The following is a 25,723-nucleotide window of genomic DNA, read 5'->3' on the forward strand; positions in this document are numbered from 1 at the left end:
TAAAGATCAGTGGTTTCAAGATCTGGCTTGTCTTCCTGTATGTAGCAGCATGTGCTTGAACGACAGCATGTGTTGAAATAGCTTCTAAAAAGCCACTATCCCAATCTGAAGAAACCAAGAGAAAAAAACTCTCTCTTAAAGGTAATTGTACCTTCAGCTTTCAGTCAACTGGGTGTTGCAATGTTTCTATGTTTTGAGTCCATTATGCTATTTTCCTTTCAAATTAGTTACATGTTGTAATCATGTCAGCTCCCGGTCTTCCTTTATGAGCTAAACAGGTTGGACATTTCAGCCTTTCACTGAGAGAAGGGCATTTTCTCCGGCCATCAGATAATGTTGGTGGCTCTTTTTAGAAGTCTGCAGACCCTATAAAACTCCAGACTCTAGAACCATATATACCATTTCAGTATTAAGTCTCACCAAAACTTTCATCGAAGTAAAATCTCTCTTTATGCTCGCTTCTGCTGGTGCAATCACAGAAATGTTCTCCTTTTTACTGTTGCTGCCTTTGGAGATACCTGAACACTACGTGCCTCCTCAGTCCCTCTCTGTCACTTCAATCCTGCAGATATGGCCTGGATTTCTTGTGCTGAGAGAGGAAGTTGAAATTGATTGTACTAATGTGCATTTTTAACTGACAGGTATGCTCACAGTCATCAGGATTGCTCTGTATCAATAAATTTGTAAGTCTTCAACAGTCACTGATCTGTCCACAAAGTCTTATCAGAAAATGTTTTCCGTATCTATTTCTAGGTTATTAATAAAAATACTAAAAAAGATGCTACTGTTGTTATCTTCATTGTAACACTTGGTCTCATCAGTCTGTGAACAGCGCCCAATAATTTCTGTATTTTAATTATCAAATCATATACCGATCTACAGAAATCTGTTTTATCCTCGGTCAGGATACCCTCCGAGGACACAAACCAAGCCCTGCAGAACACGGTACATGTATTTCCCCCTCAGTATATAAACAAACCCAGAGAGCCCAAGTGCAGTCATCTTCCTGGGAAGCCCTGCGTGCTGACGGGGGGACGGGCTGTTTGCAGGAGACACCCATCCTCCCGCTAATACTAAGAAACTTTCAGGCGCCTGCTTCATTTGCCTGGCTCACAGGCTCAAGGCCAAATTAATTACCGGATTTCCACCAGGAAATACTGTTTTTCTTCCTGTGACAGGCTTGAAGAAGCCGCTGAGCTTTTTCTCCCCCTTTCCTCTCCTGTTGTAGGACCAGATATCGAAACTTACTCTCTTCTAAATTGTTTGGTACCAAGTTTTGCACGGTTCTAGTCACCACTCAAGTGGCCAGACGGCACTGTGTTTGACATGGCCAGGAACAGAGGCGTGAGCGGGGGCATCCCTCGGGGGCAGGCAGCCTCAAACACCCCGCGGCCTCCTACGGCAGCGGGCGGTCAGAGCTGCAATCTGCCCGCAGTGACCGGGGGGCCGCGCCTCGCCCGAGGGAGGAAGATGTCGGTGCCGTTAGCAGCTGATGGCTGGAGGCCGCCGGGGCGGCCGCCGCAGCGTGACACGGCGGTCCCGTCCCCGCCCCACGGGCGTCTGCCTGAGGCGGTGCTGCCGGAGGTGCTGCCGGCCTCTCCGTGCGCGGGACCCGCACGGGGAGAAGGGAACGGGCCGCCCCCAGCCCCGGGCCGCAGCCCCCAGCCCCCAGCCCGCGGCCCCGGCCCCGGGCCGCGGGCCGCAGCCCCCAGCGCCCGGCCCCGGCCCCGGCCCCGGCCCCGGGCCGCGGGCCGCAGCCCCCAGCCCCCGGCCCCCGGCCCCCGGCCCCCGGCCCCCGGCCCCGGCCCCGGGCCGCAGCGCCCAGCGCCCGGCCGCGGCGCAGGCCGCACCAGGCCGCACCAGGCCCCGCCCCGCCTGCGGGCCCGCCCCCTCCACGTGACCCGAAGGCCGCCTGAGGCGGCCGCGTTGCTCGGCCGACCGGCGCGCCGCCGGCACGTGACCGGCGGGGACCTCTCGCGAGCGCCGGCGCGCGCTGGGCCTCGTCCCCGCCCCTGCCCCCGGCCCGCGGCGAAGGAGGCGGAAGCGGCCGCGGCCCGACGGGACCAGAGCGGCGACGCCCCGCTCCCCCCGGCCCGGCCCGGGCCCCGCACGCCCGCCGAGGTGAGAGCCGCCCCCTGCTCGCCGCCCCCGCGCCTCCCCGCTGCCGCTCGGCGGCCCGGTCCTGCGCGCTGGCAGGGAGCCTGGGCCTGGGCCTAGGCCTCGGCTTAGGCCTGGGCCTGGGCCTGGGCCTGCCCGCCGGCGCGGGCCCTTCCTCACGGACCCGGCTCCCCTTCCTCGCTGCTCCGCCGCGCCCCGAGTCGCCCGGCTGGCTCCGACGAGGAGCGGGCGGCCCTGGGCCGGGCTCGCCGCCGCCTGCCCTTGTGCTCCGGGAGCGGCCGGCTCCCGGGCGCCGCAGGGGGTCTCGCTGCCGTAAGCGCGGGGGCCGCGGCTTGTGGCAGCCGGAGGGGAAACGCGGTGGTGCGCGGCGGTTTTCTACAGGTGTGGGTGATTTCGGGGCTGCCGAAGGACCCCGCTGCTTGCGTACCGTGAGTTATGCCTTGTCCCTGTGCGCGCACACGGGCACGCCGTGTTTAAGCTTTCTTTCAGAAATTGCTTGGGAGTAGTTGAACAGTACAAAACCCAAGGTGAGCGGCTCTTTGTAGTCAAACAGTGCGTTACTGACACTTAGCGAGTTGTATTTTTAATATCTTACTAATAGCTTTTCCTGTTATTTATCAGTTTCACTTCACTTGCACCACGAGGCATGATTAAAAAGCAGCAAGGCTGTTGTTTTTATGTGTTATGTGTGTGTATGTTTCTTGCAGATGTCGGAAGACCTTGCTAAGCAGTTAGCTAGCTACAAAGCTCAGCTTCAGCAAGTTGAGGCTGCCTTATCTGGGAACGCAGAAAATGAAGATTTACTAAAACTGAAGAAAGACTTACAGGTGAGAACTTGAGGGTACGAGTAGCTGAAACTTTAGGGTCTTTAGCAGGTCTTTCATCTTTGCTAAGTATTTGCATTGCAACAAAAATATATGCTTGGAGGGTTTATTACTTTCTTCTCACAGAATTTGATACGATTATGGTAGGGTTGGTTTGAAAAAACACAAAGTGTGGCCTATTTTAAACCTGTCTTGTAGATTAGTAAAAAAGATCTACTAATTTATACAGCAAACTCTTCTGCTAAAAACTTTAGCCAGAGTGATGAAAGATATGCCAGTGCTGTCTTTACTGTCTCTTTTTCTTTTTTTTTTTTTTAAAGCATTTTTCAGAAATTGATTATTTTGTGTTGCTTTTACTAAGCTGAAGCCTGATGGTTGGGCTTAACATTATGCCTTTCTGCTTATTTTTGAGTTGTCAAATCATTTGATCCATAATCTGTTTATTCATTGCACGTGTTTGCAATGATAAAAGCTTTAGAGTGTAGGTCTGTATTCTTGTACATCTAAGCCTTGATTGTGTTAAGGTTTTTATCTAAGAAAGGAAGAGAGTCATGTTCTTTTGCCACCTGCAGTTTTTTTAATCATTTGAGAGCATACCACATTCTTAAGAGCTGAAAACCATTTCTGGTCCTGAGGGTATTGTTCAGTGACAGAAAGACCACCAGCCTAATTTGAAGTTGATAAGTGGTCTTTTAGATTCTTGTGCATATAAAGACACATTGGCATATAAAAAAAAAAAGCAGTACTGTTAAAATTTGTCAAGAGAGTGCAAGATGCTGCTTCATTTCTGTTGTGGATTGCTTTATCCATCAGATCTAAAAATATATAAAATTACCGAGTACAAGATTGAGTAACCGCTATTCTGTATGGATATAACAGCGATAAAAATGATGCTTCAACCAAAATACGAGTAGTGCCTCAAATCTGTGATCTTTAGAATTCCTTTTAAATTACAAAGGCGTTGTGCCCACAAGGCACTTTATAGATCATCTTAATGTCCTTCATTGTACACCGTTAAAAGCATGTGTATATTTTTATATTTTTAAAATGCACAGCAAAACCCATATGGGATGATATTTCCGATACCAACACGACCTCGGCTTTGATATGCAGAGATCATTGATGTGAAAGGACAACTTGCAAACTTTTTTATAAAAGCTTTCTGCACAGAATGGGGAAGATCTTTACACTTTCGTCCCCAAAAGGTTTGCTATCCATATGTTCCACCTTGAAAATGACATAATGTTTTGCAGATCTAATATATGCCAACCTAAGAATTGTAAAAATGTGTTCGATGCTTCAGTATCCCAACTAAATAGCTGTCAGATTAGTTCAAAAAGATTGTTACAATGTAGTTGAAACTTTTTTTTTTGCTGTCGTAAGTAGTGATGCACTACTGTATTTCGTATACTCTGGTTATTCCTGAGTTACAAAATTAAAATAAATATTACAAGAATTTTTTATAAATGCTTTGCTTTTCACCTTTTGTTTCACTGAAGCGCTTCTAGGACAGTGTCTGTGCGCCCAAGGACCAATCTTACCTTTTGTATCAAGTAGAATTGATGGCAGCTGTCATCTCCTGTCATTGGAGATGATATCTGTGGGTGTTCCGTTCTGGAGTGTAGATCTCTCTCTGGCTTTGTAAAGACCAGTTGGTCAGGAAAAATCTTGGCAAACTCTAACTAGTGTTCTCTGCGGGTCACACCTTCGTGTCACGGGGACGTGGCAGCAAGCCACGGTGTTCAACCCGCTTGGCCGTATTGAGCTGCTGTGGTAGTCTAACTCGTGCTCAGAAATTTTCCTTGAACGAGCTATTCCGTTAAAGCCTTTAGAACTGTCTCATGGGTTGCAATAAAATTAATGTTTCTGTCTTGTGTGCTTAGCACTGTGATATGTGGATATCAGATGAAGATTTTTACCAAAAGTTTGCTATTTATAGTCCAGTGTGTGAGTGACTTTTATCAAATTCAAAGAACCCTTGGTAGACTTGTCTGAAGCTATTCACATTTGAGTTCTACAATAAGCCATCTATGAGTGTGGCAAGAATAAATCAACAGTTTTGTATTACTGGTAGTCTACATAGCTGAAATGCTCACTTTCAGGTAGCTTGTGCGCGATATATTGTATTTGACCTGCTGAGAGAAGATACCCATTTCAAACCATCATGCCTCTTGGATTTGCAGAATATAACTGTCGGCATGTGGAGGAATAGTTTGGGATTTTGCATCTGGGAGGGAAAATCAGGCTAATGCTGTATGTTCTGCAGAGCGCTCTCAAATTAGGTAACTTGATAATCAAAATCTGTTCTGGTTCAGCTGTAGTATTACAGAAAATGGAGACCAAAGTAGTAGAAGTAATCATAAGCATGTTTCTGTGCTTACGGTTGCTGCTGATTGTGCTTACTGTTGCACTTTCTAACTAGCAGCTCCTCTAAAACAAAGAGCAGAATTTTTGTTAGGAAAGTGTTGGAAATTCAGATATTAACAGCTGCAACAGAAACAAGGTGTTAGGCCATTCATGCCAGTTGTATAGTTTATTGGATAAAAGTGCATGTAAGTGTATGTTGTATTAACTTCTTATTTGGGGACTGCTTGTGACCCTTTAGGTTCTTGAGGAATGAAGAACAGCTTCTTTACTGCTTTTTCCTGAGCTAGTCTTTGTACACCCATAGCTGAACTAGGATGTGAAACTGGGAGGAAAGTTCAGACTCCACTGAGCCTCAGTTGAACATTGTTTATCTGTAATCCTCCCCTAATTTAAATATTTACTGTTAGTTAGGAGAGTTGACAATGGTTCATGCTGAGATACTCAAAAAAATTAAGATTTTTTTTCTTCAGGGACTGCAGAGTTGCTTTGCCTTATACAGAAAGTTTAAATGACCTTTTAGGTGCTGGCTCTGGCTTTTAACACTAGTGAAAACCAGTGGTCTTGACTGGGCAGAACAAGACAAGAACACTGACAGGAAGTTGGGAGGGGGTTTTGCATGCTCCTGTCTGTGAATGAATAATATTTAAAGCAACTGGAAAAAATTGTTATTTTGTTATTTGTCTTGTTGGATTAGCAAGGGAAGGCCTGACCTGGAATCTTGAGGTCAGGGAATTTAGAGAAAAATAAACACTTACATCAAAATGACTTAATGAAATCAATTTCTGTAATATGCACCTGAGTGCTTCCTATAAAGGGAAGGGCTTATACAGAGTGGCAGTCTTGGAAGGCACTCTTCCACCCTGGCTCTGGGTGCTTCGGTTCAGCCAACCCACAAATGTTTGAGTAAATTGAAAAATGTTTTGTCACTTAGAAATGCTGCACTTGTAGTTGTTGTTTGTCCTATAGATAACTATATATAATATAGCCAGCCGGTGCCAAACGGGAAGGGATGAAAGAAACTGCTGGCTAGGGAGAGAATAGAAGCATTGCATCCTTGCACGTTTTCTCTTCAGAGCACTGGCCTGCTGAATACTCGCTCTGCCACGTGTTGTGTGATTTTTGGTCAATAACCAACATCACATGTAGCCACGTGTACAGAGTCACACTGTTGATTTTTTGTTTCTTCTCTTGAGACTGTCTAGCTGTGTCTTTGTGCCTAAGGATAAACAATTCACCTAGAAAGAAATGCTATAAAAATAATAGGCTACTTCTTGAAATTTTGAGGAGGGCATGGGCAGCTTTACTGCAATACAGTGAGGACCATACATCTTTTTATCTATGTTGGCAACGAGTGAGTTTAGTTAAATGATTAAAAAAACCAAACCAAACTTAGTCCGCTTTACGTCAGCTATGAATTTAATACAGTCACTTCAAAAAATCCAAACCAATAAGCTTGGGATAAAAATATGCATGGTAACAGAGTTTGAAAAATTATTCTTTGTGGGTTTTTTGTCTTTTATAGGAAGTCATAGAATTAACCAAAGATCTCCTTTCAACACAACCTTCGGAAACTCTTGCAAGTTCTGACAGTTCTGCTTCTGCTCTGCCCAGTCACTCCTGGAAGGTTGGGGATAGGTGTATGGCGATATGGAGTGAGGATGGACAGTAAGTGTAGAAAACTTCTCTAACGGTTACATGAAATAGTTCAATGGTAAGAGACTTTCATTCAGTTTGAACTGCCCCTAGGGTGACTAAACGCAAAAATAAATTTGGAAAGAAATATGATATTGGATATTCTTGTACTCTCTTTAATAAAGGTCAGTGTTCTAGATAAAAAGCACAGAGATGTGGGGTCATTGTCTAGGAATGCCCTGTTTGTCACTAACCTTACAGAAGTAGGGTAGCTTTGGTAAATTACCATTTGCTAATGTAATAAGCGGCAGACTTTCATGAATTGATCTGTCAGAGCAGTCTTTCATAAAGATTTCAGGATGTATAATTCATAACTTGTCATTGCATTCATATATATCTAATTGATGGCTATCAAGAAAAATCCTTGCTGTATCTCAGTTTATGCCACTAATTGGAAATCAATTTTTAATTGGAAATGCTGTTTCTTGGCTATGAAATAACTATCTGTGTAATGTAACTATAGAATTAATCAACTTTTTGGATTCAGTCTCCATTACATTAGCCTGTGAAGTTCTGGGAACGCAAGCAGTTCATTCTGACTTCATAATCTTTGAAATAAACATTCTAAAATTACTTTCCATACTGCAAAATGTATAACTGTGGCAGCTTTTTTAAAATTACTATCTGTGCGGAACTAAACCCCAGTCATTACCACTTAGAGACAAGCTCTTTTGTTCAACGAATGTGGTTCTATCAACAATGTGGTAACCACACAGAGATTTTGGTATAGCTATTGATGTCTTAGGTGGAAAACAAACCTAAAAATAAACAGTTTTTCTGTCACAGATTATTAATGAGTAAAATGCTTTTGTGTAAGAACTTAAAAATTGAATCTTACTGTCTTAGGTCACCATTGGGTCATTTTTCTTGCTCTGATCACTGGGTTAGAGGATCAGAGCTTGGGGAAGAATGTGCCCGAGTGTCCACTGAAGTGGAGCTTACTGGACTTTATTGTATTGCCTTTTTTTTTTTTTTTCTCCCACCCCCTGCTTCTGTTGCAACACTCCGGAAATGACCGGTGTTTCATGAAGAGCTTAATATTTTTTTTACCTCATGCAGTTTGGGTTTCCATGTATTTTCATCTAGCTCAATTCAAGATGATGCTGGCCCACTAAAATCACAGAAGAAATTAATTTAGTAAACGTTAACTAGAGTATTGCCTATGAAACATCTCATTTTATTCCTCTGTTTGCTTTAGATATATCCTTTTGCTCTGAATTTAGACTCAATTTTAAATATTTTTGGAAATGTCACTTGTCCTTTTTCCCCTTTCCCATTATGAGGTCAGTTTGGTTGACCAAAATGTTTCGTACGCATAAATATGAAGTGGACTGATTTCTGCTAAAATTTCAAAATTGCTGTTTTAAACCAATAAGAAAACTTTTCAGTGTTGAAGGGGGAATATTTTGAAAGCTTCTGTTTTTCTTAATTCTTTTTCATATGGAGAAAAATGGAATCAAAGCTTTGCTCTTGTGAGCTGACATTTTCCAGAACTCCTCAGTGAATTCCCTGAAAGCTGTGTTCTGTTGAACGCAGTATTTTGTTGGGTCTCTTTTTTTTTCAATCCCATGACCTGCCCGAGCTAGAACCAAAGCAGGGTATCTGATTAGGTTGGCCCCAGCATTAATCATTAGTTTTGAGAACTGTGAGGCCATTGCTTCTTGATGCTAAAGGTCAAATACAGCAGATTCCAGTCTTCGTACTTGTGTCCCTTTGACCTTAAGAAAAATAATCTCTTTGTTTGATTTGTGTATTGCCCCTGAAAATGAAGGCCGATATTTGCAAATTTTTTACTTAATGCCATTAGCTGGCTGACAGTGTAGGTGTTGAAGGGCTGAGTATTAAAGCTTTACTCACATGCTTACAGCCATGATATCTTTACAGGTGTTATGAAGCTGAGATTGAAGAAATAGATGAGGAGAATGGAACAGCTGCGGTGACATTTGCTGGATATGGCAATGCTGAAGTTACACCTCTGTTCAACCTCAAGCCTGTGGAAGAGGGAAGAAAAGCGAAAGAGGACAGTGGCAACAAACCCATGTCCAAGTAAGTAATATGCAGGCAGAAGTCTGAAAGCTGCTTTGGATGTTGGTCCCCCCCCACCCCCAGCAATAAAAATTGGTTAATGAAATAGAATCTCTCTTTTTTTGAAGTTTTACGTATCTTTAATATCTTCACGTTTGCTTGAAAAAGGATCGTAAATCAATCTAGCAGATAATGTTTGGTAGATTATTGTGGCTGCTATCATGTGTTACGTATCCTGGCAAGATAACATGATAGACTTTGTTTTACTCAAGATTATGCTATCTCAGGATACCAAGTATGTAAGCAGTAGATTAAAAAAAAAAATAGTACTCTTTCATTGACAGCAGAGAGCCTACAAATTTCAGCCCAGATCAAGTGCAGGCTCTGGCTCACGACAGAGTGTGCTTACCAGTCTGAAGGACTCTGCGTCTGCCCCGTCCCTGTGTTAGGATGGCTGTGTTGACCCTGTCGCTGGGGAGATGTGCTTTACTCAGTCTCCTACCGTGTCTAACACAGAAAGGTATTTTTAAGGGCTGAAAACTTATTTTTTGGGGGAAGAAAAAAAGTGGTAGAATTTCAGAGTTTGTTAGAGGCAATGATCCCTTCCCTAAGGGATCGTTCTGCGGCATAGATCGACTCCTTGAACTTCCTTATCTTTACTGAGTAACTCATCTTTGTTCTTTTCCTTCCATCCCTGTCCAATACCTGGTAGCATCAGAGTCCTGCAGACCTCCAGAAAAGTTTGGGCTTTTCACTCGAATGGGCTATTTAAATAGTGGAGAATATTTGCAGGCTTTGTCTTCTGTCACTTACTTATGGAAAACTATTGCGCATGTCTGTCTTACAGAGTTTTAGTTTCTTACAGGAAAAGGCACAAACATAAAATGTCTTTTTTCCTTCTCTCCAGAAAAGAGATGATAGCCCAGCAACGAGAGTATAAAAAGAAGAAGGCTTTGAAAAAAGCTCAGAGAATTAAAGAACTTGAACAGGAACGAGAGGACCAGAAAGTCAAGTGGCAACAGTTTAACAACAGAGCCTATTCTAAAAACAAAAAAGGCCAGGTTGGTTTGGTTTTGTCAGTACGTGAATAACAACAGGGCATAGAATTCTGTGCAGTATTTTGGGAGAGAGGAGGAAGTGTTTTTTGAAGAGATTTAAGGGGGGGTTCATCTCTGGGATTCTGAAGTGTGCGGTTTGGTGTTTTGTACACATAAAAGGCCTGCTTTTGTACTGGATGATTTTGGAGGAGTGCTGCTCTTAAGAGGCTGAGCTTGCACTTAGCTTGGAGAGCTGGGCTCTCAGTTGCCAGATAGTGTTTGCTGGAGCTTAGGACCTGAGGGCCTGTCTAAACCTCCAAGCCCGACTTCTTGCTGTGTTTATGACCCGGCAGACACAGCACTAAGTAACTGCCCTGGAATAGCAAGCATAGTGCAAAAATGGTAAGCAAGGACATTTTGAAGCCTTATTTCATTTTTATCATGGCTTGACCAAGAGCTGCCAGACATAGTGGTAAAACTTCAGTCTTCCTTATGAACAATTATTAAAGATCATCGTATGGGAGAGGTTTAATTTTATTCATTTTTGGCCTGAGCCGAGGCCCGGAGCACCGCAGTCAGATCCAGCCCTTAGGTGCCAGGAGTTCCCAGCTCTGTTGTCTCACCCGCTGATAATGGGCCACAGATGAGCTAGCCTTTAGAAAGCATGCCTGGCTATGGAGTAAGAAGTTGAGGATATTGAAACACTTCAAATGGTAATGATTGCTTGGTTTTTTAAGAGCAAGTTAGTAATTATTCAGAAATGGTGTTTTCTGTTTCATTTGCAGGTAAAGAGGAGTATTTTTGCTTCCCCTGAGAGCGTAACTGGCAAGGTTGGAGTCGGAACATGCGGAATTGCAGACAAACCTATGACACAGTATCAAGATACCTCTAAATATAATGTCAGGCATTTGATGCCTCAGTAACAGGGGAAAAAGGTGGAACTTCATCTCTGCAGGGCTTTACACTTATCTTTTTATCATTATATTTTTCTAAAAGTAAATTATTTGTTGGCACATAGCGAGTAGTCCATTTTGTCACCATCACTTTGGCTTCAGCTGATATGAGCCTTAAATCTCCAGCTATTGATTTGACCCCCCTAATCATTAAACTTTTTGTAGTTGCATTAAAATATGTTCTGCAGGTAAATGCTTTCATGAACTGCTGTTACTTGTTACTCTGAAAGCAGTAGTTATCTGCAGCTCTGATCTTTGGAATCTTCCATTCATACTAGTAGAGAAGTTTTGGGTTTTTTCCCTTAAGAAAAGTGGTAGTATAAAAATGGCACCTTAACAGCCTCCCTCGTTTCTGTAGTCACAGTGCTGTCCGCTGTCTCAGCGACAAGCTCAGCGTTACAGAGCCACTGCAGCTCTGGGAGAGAGAGCTGGACTCCATCATAGCTTATACGTCACATGGAATTGCTAAGGAAGTTCTAAATTACTCCCTTACAAATCCACCGAAGATCGATTTGTACAGCTGTAAATGAGGGCAGAACAGGGCCGATCGATAGGATCTTTATTACTAATGATTCATGTGCTAGAAACAATAAATCTGACTTTAATTCCAGTCCGATTTTCCTGTGCTAGAAGTTAGGCAGAGGAGATTTTTTTTTTTAAATACTCATCAAATTTTAATAGGAGGTTATTGTAATGTAACCAGAAGACCATAGGACAAGGTATTTAGACTCCAGTTTCAAAGTAGAGAACTGTACTTAAAAATACCCGCCCCTCCCCAAGGATCAGAGAGTTGGAGAACATAAATGGCTGTGCTTTCCCCTCTTGCAGACCTTGTAGGTTTGATGGTACGGTCACGGACCTGGCATAGACAGTAGCCGCTTGTGTCTGGGCCTCCTCCCTCCAGTCAAGTAGAACTGCAGCACGGCAGATGCGAATGCCTAGATCCCGCTTAGTCGTGAGTGAGTAAAGGTTAGTCTGAGGTTTCTGTCCTTGAAGAACTGCCTGGCCCTAGTGTTCGTTGTAATTTCAGCTGTATTACAGTGCTGCTGAGCCCCTTCCATTTTATTCGGGAAACCACGTGTAAAAGCTCTTGCTTCCTTGTATTTTATGTGATTTGCTTTCCTCTGTTACTTGTCCCTCACTTACAGTAGTGGTGCCATCTCTGAATCCCTGATGTGTTTAAAGAAGTTAATGGGTAGCCCTGTATACAATGTAGATATTATTTTTGTAAAATCTAGGGCTGAGTTAATGGACAAGAGCACATCAGCTGTTTCCCCATTAAATAATTAAAGGGTGTTTCTTGTCCATTAACCCTGACCATTATTTCCCTGTATATTATGTTAATGTAGCTCATTTTGTAATTTGTTACCTAGATCAGGTCACGTCAGCAATTGTTGATGCACTGATTGGTGGCGCTGTCCATCAGTTACCTGAGTCACAACTCAAGCTAAACGCTACAACTGGTAGTTTAGAATCCATACATAGAAAAAGGTTCTCCCTATAATGGGAGAAGGTGATTTTTATGAATACAAAGTGTGTTAATTTCAGTTTTGTATGTTTAACTTTTATTAAATAAAGTGTTTAAAATCTGCTGGACACATTTGCCAAAGTGGGAGTATATATGGGGGGGGCAGTAAACGATCAGGGAAGTGGGAAGTACAGAATCTGCGGGACGGAACATCACATGCAAAAGTGAATGGGAAGTACTTCACGCTTGCTGCAGGATGAAGTGGATGTTGCCTAATTCCTCGTCTTCACTGGCAGCAGGCAGGGTAAATTTTCTTTTGCATAGAAAACCTCTTAATTTACTATAAGATAATCTGAGGGAAGAGCTCGCTCCTTTTTGGAAAGGGAGTTTGTACTGCAGCCTGCACCCTGGACATGTCTCAGCAGTGACATCAAATAGGTGATAGTCCTGCAAGGTGGACAGCTGACTGTTGAGGAAGGTCACCTGTTGTCACCTGGTGACCATCTGTGACCAGATGGCTGCGATAAAGAGATACTGCATCACTTGCAGCATCCAAAAGGAGCAAACAGTTGGAAAAGTTAGAACAGAAACACACAAAAACTAGGCAGAACTGGAGTTTTCAGGAGGCCACGTGAGCCTTTCCTTAACTAACTCCACCTGATCAAACTTTTTAAAGGCTTTGGAGAAAGAGACTTAAACCATGCCTGACATGGACTTTGGTTTGAATAAATGTCATAAATGGTCTATCACAGGACTGTTTATTCACTAGTCCTGAAGAGAACTTTGTGCTTGAGTCATCAGAATGCAGCGGGTGCGAGAACCTCCCCTACATGAACAGGCAGTCCAGCCCAAGTTAAAACGAGCTGCTTGGGATCTGCTGAGCCCTTCAGAAAAAATTTAGCAAAACTAGTACATAGTTGGTTGTAATGCCAACATTTCCTTTGAGTAACATATTTATCAGTCAGCTCTTACAGTCTGGGCTGCCTGGTAAAGCTGGCTGTAACGTGTCTGTTGGGCACTGCAAAGAAACACTGCTGAAAAACTTTAGATAGATAACGCTTTTTCCTTAACTGCCTTACCTGGAATAGTCAGTGGCCCAGTGGTACCACTGTGGCTGGGGGCGTCTCAGCTATGGAAGAGAACATTTTGAGGACAACTTGTATAAATCAACACCAAACCTGCCATCCTGGCCCCAGAGCCCGCCCTTGTGGCACCTGAATTGGTTGTGATGCTGTTTCCTCGTCTGCAGGCCGGGGTGGGTTCATGTGTAGTCGGGCTGTGGGACACTGCCTTAGCCAAGGGTCTTGAGAAATTCACATAGACAAAATAAATCATAGGTTAAGCAATGCTGGTAGTTGCCAAAACAAACAAACAAAAAGTTCTTTATTTTACAAACACTGAAGTGACCTGAAATGTGCGGCTGAAAGTGTTTTGTCTGTTTGTTTTTTATTTCCCAGTTTTATTAGCTGCTCTAAACAATAAGAAACTTGATTTTTCAGAAGCCATGCTCTGCACTGACTTCTGGGCCCCTCAGCAAGCGAAGTACCCACCCCAGTGCCAGCAAATCCTGCTGTAAAGCAGACAGAAATACTGAAATGACAGAGGGAAAGTTAGTTAAGCGTAAAAGTAGAGTGCAAACCCACTAAGCTGGAGACGTTACGGAAAAGGTACCTGTTGAACAGACTTGTTCCTTTTAGATAAGGATACTGTGCAAGATGACCAGTATGGGCTACACGTTTCCTCTCAGAAGTAAGTAAGTTACTCCAGGGAATGGTTTATCTAGTACAGCCTCAACATCGTGCAAACTTCCATCTGTTGGGGAAATTAAACCACCACAAATCTGACTCACAAATCTGGGACTGCACCAGTCAGTTTAAGTATTTAGAGCAGTCTTAAGAGTAGCAACTTTATATTTTCATGGTCATGGCAATCCATTTCTCTTTTGCTTTCCTTTATGCCAGAGTCGGAGTGTTGTTTCACTTATTCTGCAGATGCTTGGGCTCAGAGGTTTGCAAGTACAAAAAAGGACGTAAACTTGGAAGATGATACTGCAGTTCAACACTGGAAATGTTTAGTAGGCAAAACCGGTAGGTGTTTAGAAGACAACAGCATTGATGTTCTTCCACTCACCTGAATCAGCACTGTGGCAGCATCTGGTGACACAACCACCACTTGCGTGTCTCACAACACTTACGCTAAGCCTGGCATTACGGAAAACATTCCTGAGTCAGGCCCAAGAGAAGTATCACTGCCTTGCAGCTGGTGCTGCTCTTCGCATTGCAATTTGTTCAGTCTTTGTCTGAGCTCTAAAAAGCGTCACTTACCAGACTGCAAAATAAGGAGGGACGTTTGCATCAGGACTAGGGTAAACGTCCATGCCACAGACCCAAGCTAGCAACCTGTGAACGTATGACCTGATTAAGCAACTTCAATGACATGTCAAAACCGCTAGAGCGGAGCTGAAGGCTCTGCTACACAAACCCACTCACGTTATTTCCTTTTGTAACAATGCGATTACCCCTCTATGCTGACCTCGCCTTGCAATGATGCCTTGATCCCTACGGAGGTGCAAAGCTTTCCCATGATGGATGCTGACAGAAAATGTCCTGCTCTCACCTAGACTGAAAGGTGATGTTGCTTCCCAAAGAGAAGTAAGTAAGTTAGTTCTCTGTGAGGAATTCAAACAATGCTAAGTTTTAAACCTCACATTTTTAGCAGACCTGCTGAAGCTCGTGTTCCCTGGGGCGATGAGTCCCATTTTCTACAGTTGTCCACCAGTCCGGGAGAGGAAAGAGCTTTTCTATTTCCCCATCAAGCCTTCCAGGAGGAGATCCAAAACACTTCATTGTTTTGAGACAAGTATTTTTGAAAAGGGGTTAAATGGAAAGCATTTCCTAGCCTTAGCTAAACTGAGCACTAGCTAGGGCACTGGTAGCCCAAGTCAAGTTATGAACTAGGTCTGTGTACGTTCTGACTGGCAACCACAACGTTAAAACCACCACAAAATGCTTTAAATTCCTTTGATGGTTTATCCCGCTTTGCTGCAATGTCCCTCAAGGTCAAAATTAATCCTTGCTGAAACGCAGCCCTGCTGCAACGTTGATGATCGCGATGAGACCTTACGGAAGGGGAGGAATTTGGCCCAAAGCTGACTGCCCGTGCACGGAGTGGCTCTCTGGCTCACTAGCGTTTCTTTCAGTGGGAATCACAGGGGGAAGAACAGATGAATGCTACATCTGTCTTCTCTCAAACCACCCCTGTAACTCTCACTCATGGAGGAGGCACGCTACAGCTATCGCTTGCTGGAAGGCAGCAAGAAATGCCAGTGTTCTCCAGCCCCAGACACGCTGCAGTCAGATCTGTATGACGAAACACCCCAGGGGACCCTACTGCAGAAAATCCCAACCCAGGAGCATTCCCCGAGGTGAGATTAGCATCATTACTGGTGCTCGGAGCCACTTACTCATCATTCCTCTCTGCCCGATTCCTCTGAACCACCACATTTCCAGTACGTGAATACCCTTCATGGCCTTAAAAGCACTGGCCGGGGCCACCCCGCGCTCCCCGGGAACGTACGGCTGCCTTTCCTTGACCCGCTGAAGACCAACATCAGTCCTCTGCAGCACTTCGTTTCCTCTGAGTAAACGCTGTATTAAAATGAAGCTTCAGCGCATGACTGCAGCACAGCGGACTACAAGCCACGAGTGACTTGTTCAAGGCCAAATTAACCAGCTTGCTTCACCGGCTTGCTCTGGGCCTCATCGGGGTGCTACAAACTAAGGGGCTGATTTTTTCACTGTGGTAAAAATAAATTACCATATTACCCACAGCCCTTACAGCATGGTTAACATTGAAGGTATTTCTGAAGAAAGTGACATTTCACACCTTTGACGTGCATCAGTCAGGCCAGCGGCACAGTGTGACCCACTTGCCAGCCCTGTATGAGCTCTTGCCTCACAGGACTCATCCACCCTTCCCAGAGGCTGCTCAGCAATTCCTGATCCTTGGAATTTTTGAAGGGGCCTCAACATGAGCGTCCCTCCTTGTGAGACAATGCTTTAATTTTAGTCAAACACAGCAGCACCCCAAACAGAAACCCTAAATACTACACATTTAGTACCAGAGCCATAGTACCGATACCCACAGACTCCTTGTTTCTGCTTCTGCCTAATAATTAAAGGGATCAGTCCTCTCTTCAGGAGGCAATGAGCAGAGAAGCAGGGGTCAGTGCTGATGTCTTATCCCCAATTAAACCACCTGCCTCTCTGTAACAGGTCGCTCCAAAGGAAAACATTGTGTATGCAGACAACCGCTCTCCTCTCCCCTGTTCGTCCTCTCAAACATCACCCAGGTCTGTTGGCCGATTTCAAGCAGATTTGACAGCGCATCAGTATTTTCTAGGTATTTGGTGCAGGCTGGTGAACAGAGAGGAAGAAGGACGCGCTCCTCTTCCCCGAGGGTCCCACAGGACAGTTCAGAGACCATCGCGCACGCGGAGGAATTTCAGTCGCTGTCAGGTCACAGAATGTATCGCTCGCCACAGAATCTGTCCGCAGAACAAAGCCCCAGGAAAAAGCATCAGTCTTTGTTATTTATGGACTTCTTTTTCATTACTAATATTACCACCTCCCTACCCTCAGAACAAAGTCCTGGTTTTTACCATTATCTTCCAGGAAGCGACCCCAGTTTCTCTTTCCAATGACATGTGGCTGGGGCCAGAAAATATGCAACAACAAAAGCTTACGATCCTGCGGGAAAAAAAGACACTCTCCATTTAGTGCACACGACTGATCCCACTTCCACTGAAGCCAAATGTTTCATCCATTTCAACAGGGCAACACAGAAATACAGACTACAAACAGGGAGCAGCAAATACAAGAGACCAACGAGCAGAAAAGCAGGAGGCTGGAGCTCACCATCCAGAAACAGATGGTAGCAAACAAACAAACAAAAGGAAAACACAACCAGGAAACCTGGAAAATGTAGGTCTGCGTAGTTAACCCCATTTCTATTAACCTACAGATTTCTTGAGACAGACGGATTTGAGACCACCTTCGTCACTGACATGCCTCTAATGGAATGGACATTAAAATGACCTTCAGGTGACAACTCGCCACAGGATAACCATGACAAATGCAGCCAGATAGTCATCTCCACCTTGTCTGCAGACACGAGATGACGTACTGTAATATGCTTGTGTCAGAAGAAGGAAAATGCTGGATGGTCTTTTTAATGGGTTTGTCCATAGCAAAAGGACCCACCAGGGATCTAACTTACAGAGGGCGGGCTTGACAGAGTGAGCTTACGAGGGAGCTGTGCGCGCACGTGCATGTGGCTCTACTGTGTGGGCAAGCTGCCTAAGGAAAGTACATCCAATTCTGTTTTTACAGCAAAAGTCACCGTATTCTTGTAAAATTAAGCACAAAATAGATTCAGGACTTCTGCTACTCTACAAACACAAAAATAAAGCAGAAAAACAATAGCACCCATAAAGAAAACCATAAAAAAACCCTCACACAATTTTGCAAATGTGAAAGGAAAATATGATTCCATGCCCAAATTACCACGTGGCGAGAATAAAGTGTTATTCCAGCTGAAACTAGAGTTAATGTGGTGGGCAGACACCTAGGGCCACAGAGGAGAAGACTGGGAGTGAAGTGTTTACTTTACTCTCTACTTGCAGAGGAGTAAAACGAGGCCTCAGAAGCAGCACAAATCCCACATAGGTGTGCCTTAAAAAATACTAGAGTTGGGAACCCAAACAGCAACATCCTTCCAGTGTCTTTATCTTTTGGGGTGAATGAAAAGAACTCTTTTTTTGTCAGGCAAAACAGACAGTAAGCTTCTGTGAGCACTTTTCTGAGGAAAACCAGTAAATTTGACTTGCTCTATTGGATCTCTTAGAGTTCAGTAGTGTGAGGGACCATCTTAGCTTCCAAAGGGTAGGAGAGACTTGACCCTCAAGGGTTTGGATCTGCACCTTCAGATACTCACTCTGACAAGATTTCTGGGTGGCTAGTAGAAACTTTGATGGTACTTTGAAAAGTGACACAACCGTAAAGCAGATCTGGCACATGGGACTGTTCTGGCTTGCCACAACAGGGACAACTGAAGAGATTCACGCGTTTTTAAGTGGAAGGAACTATTATGATCATCTAACTAACTGATGTCCTGCATAACCGTAAGAATTGGCCTGTACAATCATTTCAAAGTAACTTACTTACAGCAACTTCTCTGAGCAAATCAGTCATCTTGAACATTTCAACGCACCAGACCAGACCAACGGAGACATGAGGAGTGCGACAGACCGTGTGAGGTGCAAGCATACAGAAAAGGCTGGAGTCCACAACACAGTAATAAAGCAGTGCAGAACAACCTCAAAAAGCCAGAGAAATGTTTCCATCACATAAGAAACTATCCAAACTCTAGCTGAAACATGCTAAGACCTGCCACGAAGAACCCCTCAGCACCTGAGCAACCAACCCCACATCTTTAGCAGTTATTATAAAGGCTCTTAAATTTGTTTTTTCCCAGGTCCTCTCCCTGGCTGGACCACTGCTGCTAGCTGAGCGGTCAGGCAGGTGGCTGGTGAGAGAAGCTCATCTCCTGCTCTATTTTCCCCATTGTATTTGCACTTGATATCAAGACCCCTTCGAGTCCACAATGATAGAAAAGGTAGGAGGTACCAAACTGGCCCTGGAGCATACAAACAAACATTTCAGACAGGTTTATTCCAACCAGAGACAGGTCACTGTTTTATACCAACCAGGAGACCGAAGCCATTCCCCACCCCTTGAACTTCAGGACTTCTCAGCTGTGATATTTCTTTCCCAAGTGGCCCTTTAAAACAAACAGGAAGGAGGAGGTGCTGTGACAGCTACAGAAAAAGGGTCATAAATAGATAAATCCCACCGGTATTCAACTGCTCAGCACCAGGGCTGCCAGTGGTCAACACTTTCAAGGAGAATAATAATGAATAAATATAAAATAAATCAGGCCTTGCTAGAGCTAAAGTTTCCCACTTTTCACCACCCAGAAGACTGTCCCAAACCTTCTGTCATGGACCTTGTATATGGACCCCAAACGTAAATCCAAGCAGCATTTCTTCTTTGAAAACCTTTGGGCCCTGTTTTTTAACCTAGAGCTCAATTCAGTCTGTGGCAGACTCCTGCTCCTGCCAGGTCACCTCTCAGAAGGAAGACGAACAGATGTACTGAGCCACCAGATTACATACACACAAGTGAAAACAGATTTAACAACAGCAACCTGATCCAGTCGCAGTAAGCGAATTTAAAAAACCCAGAACAAACAGAAATCGTTCATTACAGCCATGGCAAGATTACTGTGTGTTGTGCCTCTTACAGGGGATGACACATTTTGGAGGAGAGCGGGGGAAACATCAGAATATTTAAACACAGGCAACTTATCATAATGCAAAACTCTACAGCAGACTCGCTCAGGATCTTCTCATCGCAGGGTCGAAGGGCACAAGAAGAACAAAGAGTCGGCTAAAGTGATACAAATGACCAAGATGGAAGAACACAACTCATTTCAGATACAGAAATGTTTAATGGCGTTAAAGTGCTACTTTAATGGGGACCATATGCTAACATTTAAACACAATTCCACTGCACTGCTAAATATGGTTGTCTTCATTTTTTTATTTTATTTTACCTCTTTTTGCCCAACCCTACCTAAAACAATAAAATAAAATCTAAAGGACTGAAATTAACAACCCATTCAAATCAGCAATAAGTTATGAATTTTATAAAGCATTTTTTCCTCTTTTTTTTTCTTAGTAATGAGGGGTAGTTAAATTACTTAAAGATATACAAAGTTTCAAACAATGCCATAGGTGAGGACTCTATTAAGGTTTTTAAAACTTGGAAAACAAAATAATCCTGGCCATTAAAAAGACAAAAATAAAAAAAGCAAAGCCCTCAAAGTGCAGGTTAGAATGCTCGTCTCCGAGAAAATTAGAAAACATTCGCTATAATAGCTCTTAACAGCACCTGCACAGATAAGATGGCAAGGCCCTTGGGAACAGGACGTGCAGTCAAAACGTTACGTTAACATGAGAGACGTGCTGAGCTTAACTAAGTTAACTACTGGACTGGAACTTCAAAAGTCAGCAAAGGGAATGATTCTAAAAAGAAAACCGAAGAAACCCCCACCAAACCTGGCCTCTTCCAGCTACCACAGCCTTCATCCATTGTGTGCATGGCAAAAAGCATCTTTTCATTTCATTGGGTCAAGTGCTTCATCAAAACAGAGATCTTTTCATGGCATAAATTCATATAAAAGACATCTAAGGTTTCATATGGACAAGCTCTAAAAAGACGCATCAGACTTGGGGTGTTTTCCCTCCCAACACATTTACAAATGTTTATCAAAAAATCTCTTCAAATAAAAAGGTCATAGTGGCTCAGTATCTGGGCATGACTTTCTGGAATATCACCTCTCGTATGTGCTGGTTTCTTTCTGTCCTCGGCTGATTGTGTGCCTGCGTATGAGCACGCATCTACCGGGAGATCTGCTGTCAGTGTCACAGCCTGAGGCATGACACAGCCCACGATGTGCTGGTAGATTACGAGTGTGTACCTCTTGCTTTAGCCGCGCATCAGAGGTACTTGCTTTTTAAATGATGTCCAACAGAAAGCTGAGCTGAATGGTGTTCTCTCCTGAACATCTCTCTTTGCTGCCCCTCTCTCTCTGGGCACAGAATGAGACCTTAATCATTATCGCCATTGTTATTCCTAGGCTACATAAGCCTTCTTAGATTTCCTAGTACATTACGACAGCATTGGATTGTGATAAACTGTAGGACACGGTCCTTTTAGGACCACGAAAGCTCTTCAGAAGGGCCTAAACTAGGTTGTTCAACCTGAATGCAATATAAGAAATTCTGACATTTCTCAGATCTCGTGACAGAAAGAGAGGGATGAGTCTCTAGTATCCTCTTTCAAACAAATAAATTCAAAACAAAGTGTTTCACCACTAAGGTCTAGATCCAGGTCCCACAGAAACAAACGGATGTCACTGACTTCAAAGGGACTAGTGTTTGGTCTAACTTTTTGCCAGCAGGAATTGGGATTGGTAACATGACCAAATGAACACATGTGGGTTTCTGTGGAGGCTTCCTTTACCCAAAAAGCTTTATATACAGGTCTCTCCAGGACTAGCTGTCAATATGTCATTTCTGAAAGAGGATACTGGCATCTAGGACCCAGTTTGATCACCCCAGTGAAATCATTCGCCCTGCACTGTTGTCTCACTTGGTTCTAGGAAGCAAACGAGAGCTTGACACTGGCGCTGGAGTAACCCTCGTCACTCCCAATACTCTGCAAGCTGCTGTGATCATCAATGTCACTGATGCTGGTTGTGCTGATATTGTCCACTTCTCCATGGGAGAACTCTGTGCTTTCAACGTCCACTTCAATCTCTTCTAAAAAGGAAAATGAGAGAAACACACACAGGTTAGCACCACAGACCCAACTGCTCCCTTCAAGCCAGCGAGCTGCTGGGACTCCCCCCGTCAGGGATGAAGCAGCAGTCCGGCAGGAAGACTTTCAGCGTTCTCCCTGGAATGGGATGGGCTGCGGACATGATTTATAAAAAGACTAGATACCAGCTGGGTATCTATTTTTCTTAGAGACTTGGCAAAAGGGTTTGACTTCTCCAGCATGCAGGCCACACTATCAGCATAGGTGGGCCACCCCACGCACTGAACTTGTTCCTCTACCTCTTTCTTTGGAGCTCTACTACCCCAGTGTTGGAAATAAAAAGAAACAGATAAAACAGAGGGCAACAGAGAAAATGGAGCATGAAGTTACCCAGAAACATGCTACTTGCTTGATATTACGTTGCCAAAGCCAGGACCACTCATATAGGGCATTATTATGCATTACCATGGGGATCTGGGTTACTCTCAGAGATGCTCAGTGGACTTTAGAACATAAATGTTATTTTTAAGAAAGACTTAGAAAGCAGAGATCTAGTTAACCAGATATCTTCGTTCCCATATCGTTTAGGAATTTCCAAAAGGATCTTTCTTTTTTTTTAAAAACTACAGACTCACACCCAAACTACACAGCATCTTTGGGTCTGTCAGTAAATATCAAACCATCTATTGTGCCTAAATATCTCTCCACAGCAGAGGTATTTAAAAAAAGAAAACTATCTGAATTCAGTTAGCCATTCAGTTCACCTCTATCCAGTTTTAACTGAGGAGATGGACAATATGGGAAGCTTGGGGGGGGGGGGGGAAGTAAAGGGGGGTGGGTGGGGGGGTGTGTAGAATGACTCCAGAAATTTGAAGAGGCAATTTGCTTGGTTCTGTTTGCTTGGTTATACCATGGTAACTTGGTTATACCGTGGCCTAAATACAGAATGAGAAGCTGGATGCTGCTTTGCAACATCCGTTCCAGTCCCACTAACATCATCTTAGATTTTTCTCTTTGTGCTGCTGAGAGATTCCGTAGACCAAAGAGCACAATGGATATCTCAACTTTACCATCAGGTATTTAGCTACCATCCTTCCTAACCAATGCTTTGGCATTTTAGAGAGCTTTTCAGAGAAACAGGTCACTTTAAATGCCACAGGAATCAGCTCAAGTTGACAATAACAACACTTCTTCCAGACTTAATTAGAACTCATGCAAAATATTAAACTCTTCCTATATGTGTGTGTGTGTGTGTGTGCGCGAGAAAAATCAGTAGCCTAAATACCAAAGGCCATGAGAAGGGGGTAGCTGAGAGAAAAGAAATGGATGAATCTCATGCCCTCGCTTCGCAGAGTCCTGGGGATCCAGTGTTAGTTCAGCGACACCAACCTCGCTCCGAGTCTGAGCGATCTGAGGAAATGGTAGATCCGATGCTGTCCATTCGTATTCGCTCTATCTCCTGAGGACCCTGTAGTTGTTCCAGTCTTCTCTTTAGGAATCTTTGTTCCCGTTCCAGGTTCTCAAGCTGGTGCTGGCTTCTCCTCTCAGCCTCTTCAAGTTTCTGACATGATCAAATATGACTCAATAATTAGTTTCATCCTTTTCTCCTTCCCTCCCACCTCCACTGCTTTGCTTAGACCTCCCCAGGTCCCAGAAGGATTTAAGCTGCAGAAGAGCCCTGAACCAAGCTGCCTTGCAGTCTCCAAGAACAATGCCATCTCCTCACATCTTTTCCACCTCCCAAGTCCTGATAAATCATACACATCAGTATAAAAAGTCTCTGAGGACAGAGCCTCTCCAGGGGCAACGATTTGAATTGTAGCAATTCGTGGGTCGTTCCACATGGGTTCAGCCACCTGCATTACCAAATCTGTCCACGAAGGGGCCTCAATTCCCTTAACCAAACCAACTCGGGGTTTGTTATGATCCACGGTAACATAAAAACGTGCCCTGGGAGTTCTGTGTTCCTTGCTGCATCGTTTAGTAGGATTTCTCAGAAACAGTTTTCTATTCAGTAAGCGATTTGCATAATCTACTACAGATTTCTTTGATCACAGCTGGGAAATCTACCAGGGCACTGTTCTTTGTTTCCTACAACAAGCACATTGCATAAGGAGGAGTCATTTCAGGCTAACCCTGTCCCTTCGGCAGTGCTTTTTCTCCTTCACCACCCATCCTCCCTCCTGCTATCCTGACCTGCGACGAAGTATTTCAGCCTCTTCCAGATACTGACAATGCTGCATTTTTTTTTTTCGTGTTTCGCTTTGCCAAAAGCAACTCTAGAAGAGCACTGGGCTAGCTGGCAGGTTCACACATAAAACCCCAACAAGCCAACCCTCTCACACTCTTGTGGTTTGTGCTAATGCTTCGGCAGTGGAAACTCACTAGCACATCAGAAAAAACCTGCATTTCCCATCAAAATGCAGTCATTCAACAGTAGGTATGTTTTTCTTTAAAGAGATGCAGCTGTCAATGAACAATCACAATACAGAACAAGACCCCTGCTCTCCAAATCAATCATTTCCGTAGTTAACGGAGTTCATTATGGACTCTTCTAACAATGTGGCTCGTAGCAATGATAAATGATTAACCAAGGGGGCAAGGCTTGCCTTTTTTTTTTTTTTTTTAAAAAAGGTGTTAGTCTCCTTCAACAGAGTTACCTCCAGGCAGCAAGAGTGAGTGACTGAATTGCACTTGCCAACAGCCCAGACTGAAAGCAGCTGGGAAAAGCAGCTCTTACCTTGATATGTGCTTTGGCTTTGTTGAGCAGCCCAAGCGTCGTGTGCCTGGTGCAGTCTGGTCCTAGCGGTATCAGAACTTTTAAGCGTTCTAGACACAGGCGGAGGTGAGCTCGGCTGCAAGGGGAGAAGAGGAGGATCAGAGCTATGCTTTCAGAAAGGGACTGTCATTCCCTTCTCTACTTCCCTCCTACGAGGCAGTTTTCACGTTTCCCTCTTTCCACACATCCCAAGATTCCCCACAGGTACCAGGACAGACTGCCACTAAACTATTTACACTGCAAACATCAGCTGCTCACCAATACCAGCATTATTGCTAACCTCTGACAGATGCTGTTTATTTTCTTGCTGTCTGAACTGATAATCTGACTCATCTGGATGAACTTTGTGCAGGGGCAAGGCACACAGGCAAATGGTACAAGTATCTCGTGGGTTTCCTCTCTCTCAGCTATTTGCTGTCTGTTTTGCTGAGAAGAACTTTTGTGAAAGCAGTTTCGAATGACTGCTACCCCCTGCACACTTGTGCATTGCTGGCTCGGGGACGTTTGCTATGAACTGATCTAAGCATCGTCTTTTTGCACAAAATTAAGATCAGTGAGAAAAACGGTCAGCCCCAAATCCCCAAATCCCTGCTGGCAGTTAAAGGAGCTGGAGGGATGGCAGTTCCCAAGAACTCCTTCCTGGGTCCAGGTCTGAAATGCTGCTGGGGGTGCAAGGTCTGTGGGAACAAGAGAACACAAGACCTTCCCCTGGGCAGTCTTCTGACCTTGGCTCACGTCTGCAAAGACAGGCTCAAGCACGACAGTGTTGCTGATGATATGAGCCATTTTCTGCAGAATATGTAAAGATGTTCTGGGGAAAATGGTTCAGGCAGCAGTGGCAAAGCACATCATCCTCGGGCTGCACAGGAAAACTGTTCCTGCTGTCTCCTCCTCTGTATCACGTATGCAGGAATGAACAGCAGATTTATGGAAAACTATCAAGTGTGGGTTGCCTTTTTCCCCTCCTTCTCTCTTTCCCAGACATTAATGATTTATGTCCAAACTTGTCATCCCAAT

General features: G+C 44.1%; 2 protein-coding genes and 1 long non-coding RNA gene across 12 annotated transcripts in view; 1 reads left to right on the forward strand and 2 right to left on the reverse strand.

Annotated features, from left to right (window-relative positions):
• The first annotated feature begins 1,981 nt into the window (after positions 1 to 1,981).
• Positions 1,982 to 14,619, forward strand: SMNDC1 (survival motor neuron domain containing 1). Of its 5 annotated transcripts, none has more exons than XR_014227853.1 (7): positions 1,982 to 2,121; positions 2,826 to 2,945; positions 6,832 to 6,974; positions 8,886 to 9,047; positions 9,934 to 10,087; positions 10,849 to 12,788; positions 14,446 to 14,619. XR_014227853.1 is itself a non-coding variant. In XM_082308616.1 (6 exons), the coding sequence occupies exons 2-6, from the start codon at positions 2,826 to 2,828 to the stop codon at positions 10,984 to 10,986; spliced, it is 717 nt and encodes a 238-aa protein (XP_082164742.1). In that variant the 5' UTR covers positions 1,982 to 2,121; the 3' UTR covers positions 10,987 to 13,555. The 5 variants fall into 5 exon arrangements, 3 of the variants coding, with proteins under 3 accessions (XP_082164742.1, XP_082164744.1, XP_082164743.1); XR_014227854.1 differs by having other exon boundaries at positions 10,849 to 11,985; XM_082308616.1 differs by lacking the exon at positions 14,446 to 14,619 and having other exon boundaries at positions 10,849 to 13,555.
• On the reverse strand, positions 6,981 to 9,926 carry LOC309588872. Its single transcript, XR_014227855.1, has 3 exons — positions 9,436 to 9,926; positions 8,859 to 8,992; positions 6,981 to 8,112 (listed from the first exon to the last, which is right to left on the reverse strand). It is a non-coding gene; the product is annotated as an uncharacterized lncRNA (long non-coding RNA).
• Positions 14,620 to 14,722: 103 nt separating the features above from the next.
• MXI1 (MAX interactor 1, dimerization protein) overlaps positions 14,723 to 25,723 on the reverse strand; it is a 62,826-nt gene continuing 51,825 nt past the window's right edge. For 2 of the 6 annotated variants that reach the window (XM_082308612.1, XM_082308615.1), the window contains exons 4-6: positions 24,668 to 24,782; positions 23,317 to 23,488; positions 20,034 to 21,929 (exon numbers count right to left, since the gene is read on the reverse strand). In XM_082308612.1, coding sequence (XP_082164738.1) covers positions 21,766 to 21,929; positions 23,317 to 23,488; positions 24,668 to 24,782 — 451 coding nt within the window. In that variant the 3' untranslated portion in view covers positions 20,034 to 21,765. The other 4 variants (XR_014227851.1, XR_014227852.1, XM_082308613.1 and 1 more) reach the window with 4 other exon arrangements.

The sequence above is a fragment of the Platalea leucorodia genome, assembly GCF_965183815.1.
Source record: "Platalea leucorodia genome assembly, chromosome: 4".
Lineage (NCBI taxonomy): Eukaryota > Metazoa > Chordata > Aves > Pelecaniformes > Threskiornithidae > Platalea > Platalea leucorodia.

Coding starts and splice junctions, on each gene's coding strand:
- SMNDC1 (XM_082308616.1), top strand. CDS start 2,826: ATGTCGGAAGACCTTGCTAAGCAGTTAGCTAGCTACAAAGCTCAGCTT. Junction 6,975..8,885: donor ATATGGAGTGAGGATGGACA/GTAAGTGTAGAA, acceptor ATATCTTTACAG/GTGTTATGAAGCTGAGATTG. Junction 9,048..9,933: donor GGCAACAAACCCATGTCCAA/GTAAGTAATATG, acceptor CCTTCTCTCCAG/AAAAGAGATGATAGCCCAGC.